Genomic DNA, 17,850 nt, shown 5'->3' on the forward strand with positions numbered 1-17,850 from the left:
AGTTTTCATATGCGGTATTTATTTATACTTATTTTTTCAGTGTTTTTAAATAAATTAAAAATTTTTTGAGTTTTCATATTAGTAGAATAGGCATTTAAAAAATGTTTTTGATTATTTGATTTTGTGATGTATCATGACTCATGGGAAAACTGCATGTTGACTTTTTAGGGTTTTTTTTATTAATTTTATGGAAAATTAATCTAATACATATATTTTAATTTTCAGGTCATCTGGCATATCAAATATGCATGTTGTCATAGTTGAAAGTGGCAGTTTAAATGTAGCTAGTTAAATGTGGTTGGAAAAAGCCTTGGGTTAGTAGTTAAGCATAAGATCATAATACTCTATTGTTCTCTGAATTTAAGGAGAAAAATCAATTGTGACATTTTACATTTGTTTTCAATTTGCCTATTGGTAAAACATACCTTTTTACATCTATATGCGTATTGTTTTCATTTTCTCTTCTATTTTTAAGGGGAAGTTTATATTAGACATTTAAAGGTATGTTAATATAAACATTTTAGCAAAGTGTAATTATTAACGGGAAAAGACCATAGGAATAACATTAGTTTGCCTTTAAAAGATGTGTTGTTGTTATTGGCATCTCTAATATCCTCTTTTATCTTCCAGTGTTGAGATTTTCCAAATGTCTGGCCAACTCTTTCACTCTTTCTATACTTAGATGTTATGTAAAAGAGGAACAGAATAGCAAAATCCTGTTCAAGGATTTTGGTGTTGCACTGTGACTTGCTTTATGTTTTTTAATGTGTTGTTTAGACTTTGAAAAGCTTTATAAATAACCAAGACCAGTTTTTCTTAAAATCATGACTTTCATATAAAATCTTTTCTTCTTTGTTCTTTTTAAATCTAGGTGACTGTGGGGATCATGTTGTCATAATGAACACAAGGCACATTGCATTTTCTGGAAATAAATGGGAACAAAAAGTGTACTCCTCACATACTGGGTAAGATAACGCCATTGTCCAATAGACATATGAAAAAATGCTCAACATATCTAACCATCAGGGAAGTGCAAATCAAAACCACAATGAGGTATCACCTTAACATCTCTCAGTGTGGCCGCTAAGACAGTAAATAATAAGTGTTGGTAAGAATGTGGAGAAAAACGAACCTTCATGCACTGTTGGCGGGAATGTAAATTGGTATGGCCACTGTGGAAAACAGTGTGGAGGTTCCTCAAAAAACTAAAAATAGAAATACCATATGATCCAGTAGTTCCACTACTAGGTTATTACCCAAAGAAAACAAAAATACTAATTTGTAAAGATACATATACCTCTATGTTTATTGCGGCATTATTTATAATAGCCAGGATAGAGAAGCAACGCACGTGTCCATTGATACATGAATGGATAATGATGTACATGTGTGCATGTGCACTGGAATATTACTCAGCCATAAAGAAGGATGCAGTCTGGCCATTTGCAACAACATGGATGGACCTAGAGTATATAGCGCAAAGTGAAATGTATCAGAGAAAAACAAATACCATATGCTTTCACTTATGTGTGGAATCTAAAAAAACAAATGAAAACACAAAAAAGCAGAATCAGACCTATAAATATAGAGAACAGATTGATGGTTGCCAAAGAGGGTAAGAGTGGAAGGGAGGGTGAAGGGGAGTGGGAGATACAGGCTTTCAGTTATGGAATGAATAAGTCACAGGGATAAAAGGTACAGCATAGGGACTATACTCACTGGTGTTACAATAGCCTTGTATGTATGATGACAGAAGGTAGCTACACTTGTGGTGAGCATAGCATAATAGAGAGTTGTTGAATCACTAAGTTGTACACCTAAAACTAATGTAACATCAAGTATCAACTACTCAAATAAAAAAAAAAAATGATACTGCCATTGCCAAAGAATATAGGCAGTTGAAATATATTACTTTAAAAATACTATTGGGGCGCCTGGTTGGCTCAGCCAGTTGAGCATCCAGCTTTGGCTCAGGTCATGATCTTGCACTTCGTGGGTTCGGGCGCCGCATTGGGCTCTGTGCTGACAGCTTGGAGCCTGGAGCCTGTTTCGAATTCTGTGTCTCCCTCTTTCTCTCTCTGCCCCTCGCTGGCTCTCACTGTCTCTCTCTCAAAAATAAATAAACATTAAAAAAAAAAAAAATACTATTGATCTTACTATGGGTACCTGGCTGGCTCAGTTGAAAGAGCATGCAACTCTTGATCTTGGGGTTATGAGTTCAAGTTCCACAAAAAATATATTAAATAAGTAACCATCCTTTAAAAAAAAAAAAACAGAAAAGAATAATTGATCTTACTTAAAAAGCTATTTTCAAAAATTGGCATTTAAGGAAATACTAATTTTGCACATGCTGCGTATATAATTTACTCAACCAAAAATAACCCACAGAACTACACCAAATACTAGTTATTATTAACAGTATTTGTTTTTTCTAGAAGCTTTTCACATAACCTCTCCGATCTAGATTATTCTCATTTTTAAATCAATCTTCTCATTTATTTCTGTTTCCTGTAATTCATGTCACTGTTGTTTCTTGAACTATCTTAAACTTCTGAAAATACATGAGATGTTTAAGGAATGGTGAACAAAATCCCAAGTTTGGAAGATACCTAAAATCTCCACAACATACCTCTCAACGTCCAGGTCTCTCTGCCTGTGTTTGAATAATAGTGATCTCATGGCTTGTAAGGCAGCCCATTCATTCCATCTTTGAAATGGTTTAAATTTTAGAAAGATCTTTATGCTGTTGAATCATAATCTGTTTTTCTTTAGCTTTCATATTAGTCTTAGTTATCCTCTTTGGACAGTGTAAAATAATCATATCTCTCCACATGACATCCTTCAGATCATTTTGAGATAGGAATCAATAAGAGCCCCTTGATTTGTCTTTTCCCTAAGCTAAACATCTGTAGTTACTTCAGAGTTCTTTATATGGTGTCCCTTTGACTATCCCCTTATATCTTGGTCACTCTCTAGTGTCTTTCTTAACTAAATACACTCACCTGGCTATGTTCTGATGGCTTCCTAGTATAATGGGAGTCGTCCATCTTTCAGTTATATAATCCTCTATTGGGTGGTACACGGAGTTCACTATCAGCCAAAACGCCCAAGTCTTTCTTAAACATGCTGCTGTTTAACCATGTCTTAACCCATGTTAACCCAACTACAATACCTTAAGTTAAATTTTACCTCCAGCCTTTTAAAATCTTTTGAGATCTTGATTGTGTCATGTAATGTGTTAAGCCCTCTGCTTCAGGTCATATACAAATTTAATTAAATACCTCCTATACTGTCATGCAAGATACGGTTAGAAATGTTGAACTTTCATTCTTGATTAAAATTGTTTATTTCCAATTGCACCTTCATCTTAGACAAGCAGACTTTAATGTCTCCATCTGTTTCTTTTCATCTCTTGCCTAAGTGGGTCTTAGGCAATGCTAGGACTTAGGCAATGCTAGGAATAACTTTTTTTTTTAAAGACTTTATTTTTTTTTTTTAATGTTTATTTTTGAGAGAGAAAGAGAGCAGAGAGAAAGGAAGACAGAGGATCCAAAGTGGGCTCTTTGCTGACAGCAGACAGTGGGACTTGAACTTGCAAACCATGAGATCCTGCCCTGAGTCAAAGTTGGACGCTTAACCAGCTGAGCCACCGAAGTGACCCACTCAGAATAACTTTTTTGCTTCCATTAGCCAGACTTTGCCCATTCTCCTTAAACTTATTCATGAAATTGTTATTTAACATAACCAAAATAAATTCACATCCAGCTTCAGTAGTTTCTGCTATTAGGAAATCTGTACAGATAAACCAAATTCTATAAAATTTAGAGGTAACGGGGGAAGAAATATGAAAAGTCAGGGTAACATAATGCGATAAAAGCATAAAGGGGGAAGTATTGGCACAAAATGCTGTAATAATTACTGTAGCAGTAATATCTGTGGAAAATAATAGCACAGCTAATAGTGAACAGCTAGTATAACATACCCTCTGCTGGTAGTGTCCCCTTCAGTAGAGCTGTCTTATCTAAGGTTGAAACTCTAAACTTGTACATTATCGGTACCCAATTACCACTACTGCTTCAGAATCCTTCATTTTAGCCAACATATTGCTATTTCTTGCCTTTCTGCCTTTGCGTGTGTTATTCTCCTTCACAGGAGTGTTTCTCAAGAACTCATATTTATCCATTAAAACCTGGCTCATTCAACCTCTTCTTGAATGCCTTCCCTATTGTCTCAACCCCATATGGTAAATAACTGTTTTGTTTCTCAGTTTCTGTTGACTCTTCACTTACTTTGTTACTTCATTTCACTGGATGTACCACTTTTTTTATGCTCAGAACATTATTACATTATATATTCAAATTTTAACTTTCTAGTTATAAAAATTTTAATATATGATAATTTTAGGAAATGCAGAAAAGTTTAAAGAAGGAACTAAAAATCATTTTTCATCCTGTGGACTAAACATTTTAATACATATACAAGTTTACATCTTTTTTTCACTTTATATAAAATTATCAGAAAACCTTTTTATAAATAGTTTGTCACTGTGTAGTAATACAGAATATGATTTGCATACATAATGTCCTTTTTTTAATTAAAATTTTTAGTTTCATAAAGAACTGAAAAACATCTTTATACATGAGGCTTTTTCAACATATAGGATAATTTAAAATAAAACTGGAAATGTAATGAATTTCAAGATCAAAGGGATGATAATTAATCTTTTAATTATCAATTAAAGTGCATAAGAATGCCTGGTTTTATAAAACTGCTGCCACAGCACATCATTAATAATGATTTAATAATAAGATTGTGCTACTTTGATGGACATCTGATTGTTTACATTTGCATTATTATAAGGTATCAATGCTTTCCTTAGCATGTTCTCTGAACATTTTATCTATTAAGAATATTAGTCCACTATTATATAGTTTACTTTTTATGAATTTTCTTTATGATGTCCTTTGTTGTATGGTTATTTAACTTTTATGTAATTAAATCTCTCTTTTCCCTTATAATTTGTTCTATGTTTTCTAGTCTCAGAAAATGTTTTCTTGTCCAAATATTTTATAAACATTCACTTCTCATTATTTTGGAGGTCAGGTGAGATGTGTATGTGTGCACCCTGAACTTTGACATCCAACTGTTTGGTCATATAGATGTATTGGTAGGATTAGAAATATAGCTTACTGTTAGATGCCTCAGTAGAATTCACATAGTCATTTTTTTGTGGATGGGTACTGTCATATTTGTCTACATATCCCCAGCACCCAGCACAGTAGGCACACAGTAAGTATTTACTGAATTAATTTGCATTGAAAAAAAAATGATGAACATGTTAAACAAAGTTTCTTCTCTTCCATTTAGGCTATCCCACACTGGAGGAAGAAGTGTAGTTACTTTGTCACCAGTAAAAATCAACTGAGTATTTATTACATTATTCAAATCATTCCTCTACTCAGAATTTTATGCCCCCTTTCCAGATTCTTCAGAATAAAGTCCAAACTCATGAAATAAAATGTAAATGGTATTATACTTTAGAACTTGGCATCCCAATGTTAAAAACAGAAAGGTGATCTTTAGCGTAGAAGTTGTAAAGTACTTTTTTTCCACAGAGAGAAAGAATACAGGAATTGAAGTCTAGACAGGTATTTCTTTTTCTGAAACTGAAATCCCTTGAAACAAATGAAAGTATCACTTTGAATATTATCCATCTTTCTCAGCAAACTTCTAAATCTGCTTTTTTAAATTTTATTCCTGAAATGTGGTTCTTTCAAATGTTTTTAAGTCTGATTGAAACTTATGAAAGGAATTACATTTAGGTAATCTTTAACTTCTTGCAGAGTCCACTGAGTTTATGTTTTCTTTTCCCCTTCCTCAAAAATCATTTAGGCTTTATCCATTCAACATAATGAAACCTTACATCTGTATATTGTTTTTGTTTTAAATTTCTTAAGCACTTTCACAAACATTTTCTCATATGAGTAAACTCTTATATAAAGAAGTAAAGCACGTTACCTGCTATTAAACTGGTAGCCACTGGCAAACCTAGATTCCAGACTGAGATCTGGGGCATCCAAGTTACCAAGCTGCCATCAATACTATCCCAAATATTTATATATATTTTAAATCTCCAATTTATCTATTTTATGTATAAATTTGATATGAACACAGTATTGTATCACTTAGGACCAACATATAACTCTTGGTGGTCTTTTACCAACTATTAACAGGAAACAGGATCATTCCCTGTTTTGAGTATGAACTGGACTTAGACCCAAAGTGGCTACCCCTGTTTTCCCAAAACCCGACCCCTAGGTTATAGACATTCTGATATGGCAGGGAATGTGAAGCATATTGGCTCACTGCTTTTTCTTTCTTAAATTCAAGCATGAGCAACTACTTCAGAATGAATGAAAACAATAGTTATGCTAAGAATTTTCCAAGATGTGCAATTTTTATGAAATGAAGACAGTTGACCACTTAAAAAGAACAGTATTTCGAATAGCATAGGTTACTACTTAATTTTTAAGACACTAATGAACATCATAGTTCCCAGAAACAAGAATAGCTTCATAATAAAAATAGTTTTCATATTATAAAACCATATGCATTTCAAGAAATAGTATATCATAGCCTACTCCCAGTTTTAATGTCTTTGCTTCTTTTAACAGCTATCCAGGTGGATTTAGACAAGTAACAGCTGCTCAACTTCACCAGAAGGATCCAGTAGCAGTAAGTTTATTGTATTTTTTATTTATTAATCATCTGTGGGAAGACTGGTTCAGGAACTGTTTTTCCAGTCTAGCTCCTCTTCTAATATAGCTATCATTCAAGGCTATAAATTCTGCACTTTAACTGCATCACACAAGTTTTGATAAGCATTATTTCATTATCATTCAATTCTATATGTTTTCTAATTACTGTTGACTATGTTTTGCATTTAGCCAGTTTTGTTGCTTTTCTTTTTAATTACTTGATAACTTGCGTGATTATCTAGAATATGTTTGCTGAAAATGTCTTGGAGAGAGAGATGTATATATCTATGTATGATTATACATCCATTATATCAAAAATGCAAAGTACATTCCAATCAAAAAAAGTCTTACTGACTTTTTTTTTGTTTATTTGATTTATTGATTACCTGAAAGAGTTCTGTTACGAACTCAATTGTGGGTTTATTTTTCCCCTGTATTTCTGTCAGCTTTTGCTTTGTATGTTTTGAAGATTTAGTGTTAGATGAATTTAAGTTTGGAATTACATTCTTCCTAAGAATTAATCATGGTATCTACCAGCCATTTTTGTCTCCAATTATACTTTTTATCTCGAGGTCTTTTTCTTTTTTTAGTAAACTATATCAGCCTTCTTTTGATAGTGTTTGCCCAATAAATCATTCTACTTTAAATCTATTTATTTGTTTGTTTGTTTGTTTATTTGTTTATTTTTCTGTTACAGAGGTCATATTTATTGATCATTAACATCCTAAGCATAGTACTATGCACTTTATATGATTTTTTTAAACATAATTTATTGTCAAGTTAGCTAATATGTAGTATATACAGTGGCTCTTGGCTTCAGGGGTAGATTCCTAAGCTTCCTGTGCTTACATACAATACCCAGTACTCATCCCAACAAGTGCCCTCCTCAATACCCATCGCACCTGTTTTCCCCTCCCCCACCCCGCCGCCCCCCGCCCCTTCCCGCCATCAATCCTCAGTTTGTTCTTTGTATTTAGAGTCTCTTATGGTTTGCATCCCTCTCCATTTGGAACTATTTTTTCCCTTCCTTTCTCCCATGGTCTTCTGTTAAGTTTCTCAAGTTCCATATATGAGTGAAAACATATGATATCTTTTTCTGAGTTATTTCACTTTGCATAATAGTCTCCACTTACATCCACATTGTTGCAAATGGCAAAATTTCATTCTCTCTCATTGCTTGCCAAGTAGTATTCCATTGTATGTATAAACCACAAAAATTTTCTAAGGACCTTGTTTTGATCTGGAGGAAAGTAAAGATAGTTGATAAATCTTACACTTCTAATAAATAAACTCAATCCGAAAGAAGGCAAGAAAGGAGATTTTATTTAATTTTTTCCTCTTCTTCTTTCTTGCCTTCTTTTGGATTGATTGAGTTTATTTATTAGAAGTCTAAGAGTAATCAATCTTTACTTTCTTCCAGATCAAAACAAGGTCCTTAGACGATTTTTAACACCTACTGTCCCTCACACAGTCAACAATTTTTAAAACCCTTCCAATTCAACATTCTTGTTACTGTTTTATACAGTTAACTGATTTTTTATTATTTTCTTTGCTTACAAATCCTTTTCCCATAACAGTCTTCCTTTGGGATTAATTTCCTTCTTGAAATACTTCTTTTGACATTCCTATCATAACATTCTTTTAATAATAAACTTTTTATTTTTGTCTGAAACTGTCTTTATTTTTGCTTTCTTCTTGAAAGATAGTTTTGCTTATTTAGTATATGCAATTCTAGGATAACCATTTTTCTCTCTCACCTGTTTGAAGCTACTGTACAAGCAGATTTTAGCTTCTGTTATTGCTATTGATATGTTAGATGTCAGTTGAACTGTTTCTTTGTATATATTCTGTCTCTTTTGCAGGGGTGGGGGGATACTTCTGAGATCTTTCCTTTGATTTTAGTTTTCCTGTTTCTTTTCAAGTCTTACTTATTTTGCTTAAGGACTGGCATCTTCAGTGCTAAAAATTTGTCAGCTCTTATGTGTTCTCTTATTCCCTTTATTCTCTATCTGTTCTTTCCCTTTGGAAATCTGATTACATTTGCAGTTAACTGTCTCATTGTACATGAATCATTAGCTCTCTTTCATATTTTATGTCTCTCTGTCTGACATTGTGCTGCATTGTCAATAATTTCTTTTTAATTTTTTTAACATTTATTTATTTTTTGAGACAGCACAAGCAGGGGAGGGGCAGAGAGTGAGGCAGACACAGAATCCGAAGCAGCTCCAGGCTCTGAGCTGTCAGCACAGACCCTGATGCAAGGCTGTAACCCACGAACTGTGAGATCATGACCTGAGCCAAAGTCGGACACTTAACAGACTGAGCCACCTAGGCGCCCCTTGTTAATAATTTCTTAATGTTCTACTTTCTCTAATTATCTTTTTTACCTATATCTAATCCAATCAACCCTTTTATTGAGTTTCCTTTTTTTTTTTTTTTTAATGTTTATTTATTTTGAGAGTGGGAGAGAGCATGTGGGCAGGGGAGGGGCAGAGAGAGAGAGGGAGAGAGAGAATCCCAAGCAGGCTCCACACTGTCAATGCAGAGCTCAACGTGGGCGGGGCTCAATCCCACAAACCATGAGATCATGACTTGAGCCAAAATCAAGAGTTGGCTGTCTAACTGACTGAGCCACCCAACCACCCACCCCCTTTTAGTGAGTTTCTAATTTGAATTTTTTTTTTCCCATGAATTTTTACTACTTGTTTCTTTTTCAAGTTTGCTGGTCAGTTTTGACAGTCTTTCTGTTTCTTTGTCATACTTTGGTTCCTTATATTTTTTAAGCATTGTAAACCTAATTCTTAGTGTTTATATCTGATTCTAATATTTGTGTTCTTTGTGGCTTTGCAATTTATTGTTTCTGCTCAGGACACTTGATAAACTCATGGACCTTGAAACTTCATCACTGAGAATTCTTTGAGACCTGTGTCTTCAAAGTGGATTTATTCACAAAAGATTGACTTAGCTTCTGGCAGGTGCATGAAGCTATACCAACCTAAGACCTGTTTAGGCTATACTCTAGACTTCTGGGTTTTGATCCCAAGGGTGAATTTTAGGCCTTGAAGCCTTGTGCAGTAAGGCTCATAGTTATCTGTTTCCTATCAGGAAAGATTTGAATTTTTTAATTTCTCCACTGTACACCCTGGATGTTAGCTTTCTGTTGAAAACCTAGGTTTATGAGGAAGTCTTTGATCCTACTTCCTGACCAAAAAGAGGTAGTCCTTTGAAACCCAAGCCCCGCACTAAGCTGATGCCCTCTGGGCAAATGCCAGCCTTAGGACTCTTTTTTTTTTTTTTTTTTGGTAGTACTTTGTCCTACTTCTGGCCTCCAGTTGTTTCCATGCTTTAGAAAAGATCTTTAAAAACATATTATTAACTTCATTAACATTTACTTATTATTTGAGTAATATACCAGGAGAAAGTTTTAACCTAAATATTACCTTTCAGTATTGCTAGAAGCGAAGTCTCCTGTTGCCATTTCACAATTTTATATTTCCTTCCTTTACACTTCACAACCCAGTCTTTGAAATATACACATAAGATAGATAACATTTTCCTCGTTAGGAACTATTTTAGCTTTTTACCTAAATACATTTATAAATGAACAAAGTGTGCCGTGAAGACATTCTTTTGTATTTCCCTATAACAGCGATTAAAAATAAATACGTATTGTTAGGATGCAACCATTTGTTTGATGTAATACTGCCTACAATTTTGTTGGGGGTGAGGGAAAGGGGGACATTTTACTTCTTATCATTTATGAGTATTTTACAAAACTATGCTCAGAGATTGCTTATGAAATATTTAATGTTCTATTTCAAGATGTGTTTTGGGGCTATTACAGATCAATAAAATATCCTATTTTGACTATATGGATTGTATATATGGTATTAAAAACTTGTAAGGGCTGCTGATAGTGTGTACTGTAAGTGCTACAATAAATTGTAGTTTTACTATTTAATAAATATTTTTAAAATGTAAGTTTCTTTGTTATTCTGGCATGCTCACTGTACACTAGGAGGCAGTAGAGTCCTACTTTTTTATAAGAACTTGGCATTTGATAATATTTGTAGAAATTGTTCCAACTTATGTTTTGTAAACAAATATTAGAATACATTACAAAATGTTTGATGAAGTCCTGGAAAATAGTTCAGAATTAAATCCATTTGAATTATTACCTCATTTAAATTATGTTAATTCTTTTTTTAAGTATTAATTTTAACTTCGTGTTTTGAAAAGGAACAACTTGCTAAGGAAGAGGTCAGTTATTTTACTTCCAAATCAAATACTTAAGTGTCTGCCTGGAACAGTAGGTCTTCTGCCAGCAGACATAATTTGCTAATCAGTACTTGGTATATGGGCTTGTAAGAGAGTTTGTTTCATAATGCATCCTTCTGATATTAGTACAGCCCTGGAATATTATTTGTAAAATACATTAAATAGTACACTTCAATAGTTATTAGTAGGTTATTAAATATTTCAAAATATTGGGGCGCCTGGGTGGCTCAGTCTGTCGAGTGTCTGACTTCAGCTCAAGTCATGATCTCGTGGTTCATGAGTTCGAGCCCTGTGTTGGGCTCTGTGCTGACAGCTCAGGGCCTGGAGTCTGTTTCAGATTTTGTGTCCCCCTCTCTCTCTGCCCCATCCCTGCTTGTGCTCTGTCTCTATCTTTTAAAAATGAACAAACATTAAAAAAATTAAATATTTCAAAATATTATAATCATATATGTCATTAATTATAAACTCAAATAAATGTGTTGCTTGAGCTTTTCCTTATCCCTACCATAGTTATAGTTTAAGAGTTTTTGTCCTTGTATTGTTTTCTAACATGGTTCCTTTCTTGTTTTTCACCCCTTCTGTAGTTAGTAAAGTTATTTTGAGTGAAACAAATGGCATATGCCCTAGTTTACAGGTTGTATGTGGAAGGTCTTGAGTATTTATTAACCTCACTTTTACTCTGTCTTTCTCACTTTTTGAATTCCTTAGAACTTATACATAAGTCTGTACAGCTATAATTGATTGATTGCATGCACGTGTTGTGTTATTATTTGGGGGAGTATATTGTTTGTATGTCTTTTTCTCTCCCCTGTCAGCTTTTAACCTTTCTACACTTTGTGGCTGTCCCTAATTTGGGTGTTACGGAGCATTTTTTTTTACTAGGGCAAGTTTTTTAAAAACCAACTTGTTAGTTCAAGTGACTACAGCTAAATTTTGTTAAGAACATGAAACCTAAATGGCATGTTACCCTACCAAAATGATAAAAATTGCTGTTAGGATGATATTCAGAGGATATAATGGCTGGCTTGTCCAGATAAGGTGCTGTGTAATATTAATATTGTCAGTTTCTGTTTAAAACGTTTAAAAATTAAAAATCTTAGGGGCACCCAGGTGGCTCAGTTGGTTAAGCATCTGACTTTGGCTCAGGTCATGATCTCACAGTTCATGAGTTCAAGCCCCACATCGAGCTCTGTGCTGACAGTTCAGAGCCTGGAGCTGCTTTGAATTCTGTGTTTCCCTCTTTCTCTGCCCCCTCCCCCCACCTCAAAAATAAATAAACATTAATTTTTTTATTTAAAATTGTAAAGGCTAATATCTAGATCAGTGCTAATAGAAATTTCTGTCATGATGGAAATGTTCTGTCTGTACTGATAAATATGGTAACCACTAGGTGCATGTGGCAGTTGACCACTTGAAATGTGGCTTGTGTGACTAACTGAATTTTTTATTGCTTTTAATTTTAACAATGTAAATCTCTATTAAAATGTCCAGAACATAGAGTATTAACAGCACTAAATTGGAAAATGTATTAAGAGATACCACTAGCTTTTGTATGTAGTTAGGTTTTGTGGTCTGATTTGATGAGAAAATTAAAGGAATAGGAAATCCTCTTATAGGACAACGCTGTTCTATCATGTCTAATTTAGTGAATTAACTTTAATAAGTGTCAAATTATATCCTTGGAATATGAGCACAGGTGGTAAAAATTGATGCAACCCTTCAGATGTCCCTATCAGCAGTTTTATGAGGACCTTGCAGTACATTTGTATGTCCTATATACCAGCAGGCCCCCAGGAGGTTATGGAACACAGAATGACACTCTGTGGCCTTCTCTTGACAAAGTATACATCAAATCACATACAGACCAACAATGAGGATAATCTTAAAAGGGGAAATGTAAATCATGGAAAGGTTAGTTTGCCATCTTCAAAATGGGTATGGTAGAGAGAAAGGATTTTTTGTCTTCTTGAGAAGTTACAGAGAGAAACACATTATAGATGTGATTGCTTGTACCATGTTTCTATTCTGGAAGTAAGACTGCCTGGTTTGAATTCCAGCACTGCCACTTACTAGATATATGAAGTTGGGGGAGTTCTTTAACCTCACTAAATCTGTTTCCTCACCTGTGGAATGAGACTCACCATCCTAAACAAGATAACATATAATGCAACTAACCACCATACACAGTAATTTTTCAGTGAATGATAACCTTACCATTGTTGTGCATTTGTGACTTAGAGTCAGTCTCATAACTGTAGGGTCAGGCTAACTTTACGAATTGGAAACTTCCTGATCACCTACCTGGAGAAAACAGGAGTAAGGCCTCCCTGGGTTCTGCTCAATTCAGTATGTAACAGATTATTTGAGTCATAGGTTTTTGTGTAATCTTAGAGAAAGCTTGTACAAGCTTTTTTTCTTATTCTAGCTATAATTGGCATATAGGAGATTAAAAATAATCTCGTTTTGTGCTTTTCCTTTAAAATAAATTAAGTCAAATAGAGCCTAAAGAAAATAGTAATGTACAAAATAATGATTCTTTTGCTGTTGCTGCCACGTGTCTACTTAGGTCTCAATTCCTTTCATTTCACTTGAGTCTGAGCCCACTTGTTTTCATCACTATCTGTAAATGTCAGATTTTTCTTACTTGAATCCTATATATGTCTGTTTTTCAGATTGTGAAACTAGCTATTTATGGCATGCTGCCAAAAAACCTTCACAGAAGAACTCTGATGCAGAGGTTGCATCTTTTCCCAGATGAGGTAAGTCAGTGGTTGTTAGTTATGATGCTTCAACAAGGAAACATGGCCAGAGTACCTGTTAAATTGAGGGTACTCATTGTTGATTTCATCAGCTACAAAAAACGTGTGAATTTCATTTACCTTTCATGTGACTAGTAGCAAAATTTGCATGAATCATTAATTAATAGCTTAGGTTTGGTTGCTAATTTATTTTCCTTGATATAATTTTAGAATATTTGTTCCTATTCAAAATGTATTCAGTTAAAAATGTACTTGAAAAAAAAACATTTTTATTTATCACTGTTAAACTATTTTAAGTACTTGAGCTTTTCTCTTTAGTATACTGTAATGAAACATTAGAAGGTCTATAATAAAATAGTTGAGTCCAAGCTCTGGAATCAGGTATCTGGATTAGAATTCATGATCACCATTTACTGATGTCATTATCTGTTTTCTCATCAGTATAATGGAAATAATGGTACCTACTTGCTAAGGTTGTGGTAAGAGTTAAATGAGATAACATTTGTGGAATGCTTAGAACGGGGCCTGACACAGTAAGTGCTATTTGCTGTCACTACCATGGTTGTGATTGTTGTCCTTAGAGTTCCTACTAAAGGAATAATGTGGAAATGAATTCCAGACTATCAAGTTATATCAGTGATTTAAATCACTGTGTGCTCTATTTACTTAGCTTAAGCAATGCATGAGTAAATTATTCGTGCTTTTATCAAAATGGTTAATGTATTACTTTTGCTTTGCGTGAATGAGTAGAATTTTCCAGTATTCACTTTACCTCTGAAGTAACAAGTATGGGAGTAGTGTCATCATCTAAGGATAAATGACCTTCATGAAAGCACAGTTTTAAAACTCCTAATTCTTTTTTTTTAATTTATTTTTTTCTTATTTGAGAGAAAGAGCACATGCGAGCCAGGGAGAGGGGCAGAGAGGGAGGGGGAGGGGGGGAAGAGAGAGAGAGAGAGAGAGAGAGAGAGAGAATGAGAATCTCAAGCACTCAAGCAGATTCCACATTCCTCATGGAGCCTGACTGAGGACTCAATCCCATGACCCTGGGATCATGACCTGAGCTGAAATCAAGAGTCAGCTGCTAACTGACTGAGCCAACCAGGCCCCCCTAAAACTCCGATTTCTGATTGTACTCTCCCATTTTTTTAGAAACCATAATTTCTAAAAAAACAAAAAATGATAATGTAGATATAAAATCTTATTTATTAGGCAGTCAAGTTTGAATGTGGATGTTTTAAGTATTCATGGTAGTTCAACTACAACAAATTACTTAAATAATTTCAGACTATAAAATTAATGAGTCCGCTTCCCCCCCAAAAAAATTGTCAAATATTCAGAAGCTTGCTACACAGTTTGTTGTCCAGGCCATAGGGAAGTAGGCACTCAGATTGCTAGGAGTACAAAATGGTGCAACCCATAAGGAATCAGAGAATTAGGTAACGTTACACAGAATACATACATAAGGAAAGTCAGGCTTGATCCAGCATTCTATTTTCTCTGAAGATACACAAAATTATTGTTTCCACATTATTTATAATAGTACAATAATAGAAATCAGTATTTATTCAGAGGAAATTGGATAAACTATGTTATATCCATTCAGTCAGGTACTATGCAGTTACAAAAAAAGAATGCCAAATATTCTTATGATTTGATAACTAATGCTTTCTAGGACATATTGGTAAGTGAAAAAATATAGATAGCATACTACCTTTTGTATGCATATACATATACATATGTTTACACACACATATATACTATAACTGCTGCTTACTGTATAAAGAAACACAGGAAGAATAAATGAGAAAATAAAGATGGCTACTTTCTGAATCATGGGCACAAAAAGACAAAAGGAATAGGGAAGAGAATAAGGTTTTTGGAGTATGCCTTAAAGATTATTTATTTTTTTATTTTAACTTTGTTATCATGTTAAGATTTTATTCAAAAATAAAATGACAGCAGTAGTAGAAGTAAGCACAACTAGTTCCCAGATCTTGTTTTCTAAGTGCTATTTCTGATTAAAAAGAACCTGGTTCACCTTGGAGAAATGGTTGATTCTAGGTCTGGAGCAGAGAAAGACCAAAGTTATTATGGAGTACACACATGCACACTCAATTATTATTATCTTCATTGTTTATACTGGAAAAATAATAAGTCACAGAAAGTAAGGCAGTGCTCAAAACAGATGGGGAAATATCAAGAGAACATAGGAGGCATTTTGAATTGGTGCCCACTGACCAAGTATGGGACTGTGTGATGTGAGCCTCAAAATGAATGGTTACAATAATGGATTACGTTGAATAGAAAACAAAAATCTAGGGGCACATGGGTGGCTCAGTCGGTTGGGTGTCCGACTTCAGCTCGGGTCATGATCTCACGGTTCGTGGGTTCGAGCCCCACGTTGGGCTCTGTGCTGACAGCTCAGAGCCTGGAGCCTGCTTCGGATTCTGTGTCTCCCTCTCTCTCTGCACTTCCCCCACTCATGTTCTACCTCTCTCTCCTTCAAAAATAAATAGGCATTAAAAAAGAAAAAAAGAAAGAAAAAAATCTATGAGCCCATGGTGATAGTCCAAAAATCATTTTTAATTGTTATAATTTCCCTTTTCCTTTCTGGAGAAGAAAAAGCTTTTCTTTAGAGAAGAATGTCACCTAAAAAATGTAGAAATAATGCCAAATTAGAAAAGCTACCATTATCAGCATATTCTGTAGTCACTGGGTAAAAGATTATTGTACAACAAGATATTCACACAATGTCAAAACATCAGGCCATAAAGTACTTACTGTTTGAAAGGAGAAAGATACTTTTTTATGTTAAAGATACCTGGTGGACACCAACCATAACCAAGAGATCAAACATTAACATTAATATGGAACAGACCAACATCATGTACTTCCTGCTTTGAATGAAGCACTGAAGACCCAACACAGACTATTTAGCGTTCTGCCAAAAATGTTTAACCTAAGTCTAATCATGAGGAAACAATCCTACAAATCCAAATAAAAGGACATTCTACAACATAATTGGCCTGAACTCTTCAAAAGTATTAATTTCGTGAAAGAAAAAGCAGGGATAGTCTTTGTATTAAAAGAGACTAGGCTGAAGAATTTATTATGTGTGTTCAACAACATAGTAACAGCATAAATAAGTATAGCATGTGACCCTTGACTGGATTTTACACTGAAAAAAAAGATATATAAAACAATATTTGATCAGTTTGGGAGGTTTGGATACACACTTGTATTATCAGGTAGAAAATATTTCATCAATGTTAATTTTCCTAAACATGAATTTGTAATGTGATATAGGAGACAATCCTTAAATTTAGGAAATAGATAATGAAATATTTAGGGGTGAAATATTTGCAGATTGCTCTCAAATGGTTCAGCCAAAAAGAAAAGTTGTGTATGTGTGTTTGTATATAGTGAAAAGGAGGAAAGCAAACATGTCCTATTTTGACAATTGGTGAATTTAGGTGCAGGTTAGAGAAGTGTTCACTGTATTCTCACAACTTTTCTATAGATGTGAAATTTCTTTAAAAACTGAAAAAAGTAATAAGGCAAATAGTATCACCTTGCCCCCTGTTTAATCCACTGATTCGTTTCCTTATTCCTCATTTAGATTAATCTTTCAGTCTGTGTAGAGAACTCTTAAATCTTGAACACATCAGTCATCATGGCTGGGTTACCTTCTGTGTGTACGGATTAAAGGAGGGACTTTCCTCTCTTCCAGATTTCGTGTGTAATTCCTGATCAACAACTTTCACTCCTCGTTTTGCACTGTTTCAGTGTATTCTTTCAGTAAATTGTTCAAATAATGGGGAAAGTTTGTAAGTTCGTTTTAGTCAAAATTCTCTTCAATTCACCAAACATTTACTAACCCACTATGTTCCACACCCTCTGCTGTGTAAGCACTTGGCAACTTTTGAAATTGTCTTTGCAAATAATATAGGGATTTTTTTAATGGAGTGTGAAATACTCATAAATTTTTATAAATATCAAACTGGCAAGTAGACTTTTTCAGGAAGTGAAAAATTAGAGCAATGTAATATGTC

The 17,850-nt window shown here is 34.1% G+C and overlaps 1 protein-coding gene across 5 annotated transcripts in view; it reads left to right on the forward strand.

Annotated features, from left to right (window-relative positions):
* The window catches only part of MRPL13 (mitochondrial ribosomal protein L13), a 49,241-nt gene that overhangs the window by 14,194 nt on the left and 17,197 nt on the right, over positions 1 to 17,850 (forward strand). For all 5 annotated transcript variants that reach the window (XR_006706271.1, XR_006706270.1, XM_045453804.1 and 2 more), the window contains exons 3-5: positions 872 to 965; positions 6,675 to 6,735; positions 13,709 to 13,795. Coding sequence is in view for 3 of the 5 variants with exons in the window: in XM_045453804.1 (XP_045309760.1) it covers positions 872 to 965; positions 6,675 to 6,735; positions 13,709 to 13,795 (242 nt within the window). In the remaining 2 variants the exon portion in view is untranslated. The remainder of the gene's footprint in view (positions 1 to 871; positions 966 to 6,674; positions 6,736 to 13,708; positions 13,796 to 17,850) is intronic.

Source organism: Leopardus geoffroyi, chromosome C3, assembly GCF_018350155.1.
Source record: "Leopardus geoffroyi isolate Oge1 chromosome C3, O.geoffroyi_Oge1_pat1.0, whole genome shotgun sequence".
NCBI lineage: Eukaryota > Metazoa > Chordata > Mammalia > Carnivora > Felidae > Leopardus > Leopardus geoffroyi.